Below are 5,260 nucleotides of genomic sequence, written 5' to 3' on the forward strand. Positions count from 1 at the left end.
GGGTCTGGCATGGTGTGCGGGGCTGGGCATCTACTGACCCTGGTCCCTCCACTGAGCTATCTCGTTGATCCAACCCAAGAGTACTGTGTCAAGTAATTTAGCCCTTAGGCACCTAACAGGGACCTTTCTGCTGCTTATACTAACAATTACTTTACTATCCCTAAAAGTGAATAAATTCTGGAGTATTTTTGGATAACTGTAAATTGTTGGGGAAATGTCTAACTATTTACTTCATACAACCCCTAAGCAAATATTGGAATCAATTCTGGAGAAATTCAAAGGAATTCCATGGTAATTTTGAAAGAGCCAACCCTACGGCACAACAAATCTGTGCCTTGTCAATGGTCTGTTTCCTCTCAGTGATTAACATGATGTTTCTCTTCTAAACTTGTACTTGCATTCTCCAAGCTGGATATTTTGAATTTGAAGCAAAACAGTTTTATACGTAGTATCACCATACTGCTAAATATTATTATTTTCAGAAAATAAGATTGTATGGTATTTGTGTTTTTTTTTTTTTTCTGAAGTTTCACTCCACAGCTATTGATACAAAGTAATAGTGAGGCTGAACAGCTGAGCATGCGCCTCAGTGGTGCAGTGCTTTCTACCATGTGCAAGGCCTGCGTACTGGAATGGGGGGAGAGAGAGAGAGAGAGAGAGAGAGAGAGAGAGAGAGAGAGAGAGTGTAAAGAGCCTCAGTATTGTGATGTGCATGGATGGGGTCTCTTTAAAAATGAATTAAAGGCACAGTGGTGGGGGTTTGTTCCCCAGCCTGCTGTGCTGACCCCGCCCCCAGGGCATGCTGAGATGGCAATTGAGACTGGGCATGGTGGTGCACGCCTGCAATCCCAGCCCTTGGGAGGCTGTAAAGAGGTGGATCACTATGAGCCGATCTAGTAGTGAGACCCTGAACACCCTGAAGACCCTTCCCTAAAATACAAATAAATAAACAAAAATGAATTAAGAGGTCTGGTCCGATAGCTGAGCAGATTAAAGTTCTGGCTTAGGCAGACACAGGGGCCGGGGTTCCATCCCCAGGCCTGCCATGCAGGCCCCACCCCTGGAGCATGCTGAGATGCAGGCTGAGATTGGGCGTGGTGGCACAGGGCTGTAATCCCAGCACTTGGGAGATTGAAAAACAGGAAGGATCACTACAAGTCTAATCTGTGTAGTGGGACCCTGTAGACCCTGTACTAAATACATAATAAATAAATAAATAAATAAATAAGGGGGGCTTTTTCCTGACATATCTATTTACCATGTCATGTAATATAAATGAATTATTTTATTTATTCATTTTAAAATTATTTTCAGGATATAATACTGTTTTTAGATAAACTGGATATTTGTCAGTGTGGTGGATAGAAAGAAAGCTTCTTCCTAGATGCCAATGAAGATTTAATTTTTCAACAACTACAATTGATTTCAAAAAACAAATAATTCTGCTTTCTTAAATGCTGCCGGAAAACAATTGGACATCACCAACTTTATCAAAGCTTTGGCAGACAAGAGCCAGTTGATCACAGCTCTGCCCGACAAGATAGGCTATTTCCACTCTGTGCAAGTCTCCTTCCCGTTGTTTACCCAGAAATGCAAGCTGCAGATTTATGCAGGTCAGCACAGCTGCTTCTAGCAGACTGTTCTTGGCTTTCTTTCTGATGACCTAGAACACCTGTTTTGAAAAACTGCCTGGCCTGAGGCTGAAAACAAAAGAATCCCTCCGAGTCTGATCTGTATAGTGAGACCCTGTCGGCCCTGTACTAACTACATTAACAACAAAACAAAACAAAACTTTCAGGCTAGAGTCAACTTTTATTCACGGTGTCCTGTGGTTCAGGACTCTGTGCTCTCAGTCTAGAGGAGATCTAATTCTACAACAGATTAAAATCGGCTTCCTAAGGGCCCATTTTGCTTTGCCTGCAGCCCAATTTCAATGCAATTGTGGGGAGGTTTTATCCCGTCACTGACAAAAATGTTAGGTTTCTTGACTGTACAGTAGAAAGATTTCTATATCTATCCACCTTATTTTTACACAGTTTGCATCATCTGTTGATGTGAAAATACAATATTCACATTCTAAGCCCTCAAGAAAGACTGATCTTGGAACACTGAGGCAACATCCTGAGGTATCTACTCATTCCTTTTCCCTGAAAACTGCCTCCACCCACAGCGTGGAGCTTTAGAAGACTGCTGTGGGTGATTCTGGCACTTAGTCTCATGGGCTGAATTAAGGAGGAGACCTGACCCATCATAAATCAACTGCACTCCTTTTCCCAATAGTTTCAGGTCAGGTCTCACAGTCAGGTTGGCTGGCGTTGGTGCGTGGTTGTATCACGGCTCTTTTCTTTATCTTTGTAGATCTATTTCTCTTTTGAAGTTGGTATGGATGCAATATATCAAGTAACTTTACATTATTTCTCCTTTCACTCCCCCATGGAAAAATCATATTCAGCTGGTCCGACTATATCGTGACTTTGTCAAAGGTTGTTTACAGAAATGATTTTATGGACAAAAGCTGCATTTGGTGAAAAACTCTATAGGAGGTCAGTTTCCTCAGTGGTCTCTGTGTATGCTTTCTAAGGCATTTGTGCTTCATGAGTGTCTGATAATTTCTGTTCCCTGGATGCAACCAGGAATCCCTGGGTAGAGAGGATATATCAGGATGGTATTCTTGGTGACAATTATCAAAACGGGACTGTGTTTTCTATGGACTTTATTTGCTATTGCTACTTCCAATTTGTTAAACAAAATTGTGTATGTGTTGTAAACTGCTTTAAGTGTCCTTAGAGAAATGCAAATAAAAATCAATAATCCTTTGTTTAGTTAATCAAATTTTTTTAGAAAAGTTGTCTATAAAAATTAAGGGTAGTGTTGATACGCCACCGACTACGTTCCAGAAGTCATGCCGATTAACTCCTTAAAATACTCAGCTTAATCCAAGAAACTAAAATCTGACTGTCCTTATAATATTCTCTTACTTCTGGTGAGTGAAACTAATGACTTAAACAATATATATTTGAGAATAGTCTGCTAAAATGAAATAGTCTGAAATATTAGCAAAAGATATAACACAGGTCGTTTCTATCCCCTCTAAAATACCACAAGAACAATTCCTAATGTATTGTTAGTTCTTTCTTTCCTTTTTTCGACAATGAGTACCTATCTATGTCCAGATGCCCCAGTCTGCGTGGTACAAATCCTGAGAGACAATGTTGGGTGTCAGTTTGAATGTAAAGAGCGTCTTGGGAAGAAGATGGGATTGTGAGTTGTTAACATAGTAGAAGCTGAGTGGCCTCTTAGGAGGAATCAGGTCTTGGGAGCACGACCGGGGAGGCTGTGTCTGACCCCTCACCATCACCTCTCGGGCTCATCCCCTGTCCTCTGTGTCCCAGGCACGGTGAAGTGAGCAGCTTCCCCTCCATGCGCCTCATCATGACATCTCTGCCTTGGTGCTAGCTAACCATGGCATGAAAACTCTGAGATTAGGAGACAAATTAAACCTCCTTTTTAAGTTGAAGGCAGGCGATATTTTGTCCAGCAACAGAAAGCTGATTAATGCTCAAGCTGTCTCAAGGCTTAAGCTAAGGAAGTGTTGCACGCTCTTCAGACTGGCTTTCTAGGCATCATTTAAGTGTTCCTTTTTCTCCTTACACGTGTAAGTGCTCGGGTTTGGAGGCTTCCAAAGTACACTCATTAATGCAAAGACCAAACAACTCCCTCACTTTGTGTTTTTTCATTTTTGCCTTCCTTCTAGTAAAACACTTCTTAAAAAATATTTCCATCTTGAGCAGCTCAGGTGCTGGGGAAGTGGGGACATAGACAGGACTCATGTTCCACCCCCCATACACACGCCTTGTGAAGTTCAGTAGATGTATAATGCCTGCTCTTGTTAATAATCCTTAAAGTCTAATCATGAATAATACACTTTTATTAACTTTAAAAATACTGTTGAATTCCAACTAGAAGGAATTGGAAAGGTACTTAACTTCTTTTAATTGTCACGCATGTTGAATAGATATCCCAACTGCATTTTTGTTTAATGTAATTTGAAATGCATCATCTCAACACATATCTTAGAAGGATAAGAAAATAATGATGAAAAGCAGCTAGCCAGTTATAAGGAGATTTAGCTCTTAAAATGAACAAATACAAACAGAGATAAGTGGTCCCTAATGGACAAGAACTATTTGTCAATGATATGGAAGCATTCAAAGTGCATTTTGAACTTCAGTGCAGAACGGAACAACAACAAGCAAAATATGCTAAAGGGGACTAGATCACCCCAAGCCACCCAGGTATGTCGGCATGTATTTCTCATTCTGTCTTTCAAGCAGCTTGTAATAATTTTTAAAAGAATGGGGCAGCCTTCTCTTTAGTCACTATGCAAACTAAATGTGTGGTTTTGTAAAAGTTCTACAATCTCAAAAGAGAACCTATCTGGCAATTGGAAGAAGTAAAATATTTTTTTCAAACAGGTTAGTTTTCAATTCAAATAGTAATGCAGTCAACACTTTTCTGAGTCAAGATATAATTTTCAGTATATAGCTAGGCTTGGGCCACAGAGATAGCTGAGCAGTCTAAGCACCTGCCTAGGCAAGCACAAGGACCTGGGTTTGATCCCCGATACCACGCGTCATGCTGGCCTCGCCCTGGGTGTGCTGGGCTGGCCACCAAGACCAGGCATGGTGGCACAGGCCTGTAATTCCAGTGCTGGGGAAGCTGAAGCTGAAATAGGAGGATCATTAGGAGCAGATGAGTAGTGAAACTCTGTGCCAAATATATAACATTTTAAAGAAAGCTAGGTTTGTTCAGTCTACAGCTAGGTATGGGGTTCTAGGTACTTCCATGGTATAAATATGTGCTCCAAAATTTCATAGGTTGAAAACTCAATCTGCAAATTCATACCTTAAGGGAACTGGAGGTAGGGCCTTTGGTAGGTAAAAGATTCTACGAGGTTCTGAGTGTGGGCCCACCACGATGGCATGAGAAGCTGGAGAAGAAGATCTGAGCTGCGTGCTCGCTGTGTCTCGAGATACGATGCCTCTGCCGGGGCATGTTGCAGGACAAGAGTCCTCCCCAGGCGTCAAGGACAAAGGCTGGAGCTACGCTCTTGGAAGAAATATGAGTTGATGAACTTCTATTCTTTACAAATCTCCCAGTCTTAGTTACTGTGTTAAGCATCACAAACCAAACTAAAACAGGTGCATGAGACTTTTCATTTCCAGTTGAAAACTGGAGGAAGAGACTGCGGACGTAGCTC

At 41.4% G+C, this 5,260-nt stretch overlaps 1 protein-coding gene across 1 annotated transcript in view; it reads right to left on the reverse strand.

Annotated features, from left to right (window-relative positions):
• LOC101565073 (ephrin type-A receptor 6) overlaps positions 1–5,260 on the reverse strand; it is a 1,186,195-nt gene that overhangs the window by 410,945 nt on the left and 769,990 nt on the right. The window contains 1 exon segment of the mRNA XM_012512596.2: positions 4,906–5,102. Coding sequence (XP_012368050.1) covers positions 4,906–5,102 — 197 coding nt within the window.

Source organism: Octodon degus, unplaced genomic scaffold (assembly GCF_000260255.1).
Source record: "Octodon degus isolate 3935 unplaced genomic scaffold, OctDeg1.0 scaffold00237, whole genome shotgun sequence".
In the NCBI taxonomy this organism is placed as follows: Eukaryota; Metazoa; Chordata; class Mammalia; order Rodentia; family Octodontidae; genus Octodon; species Octodon degus.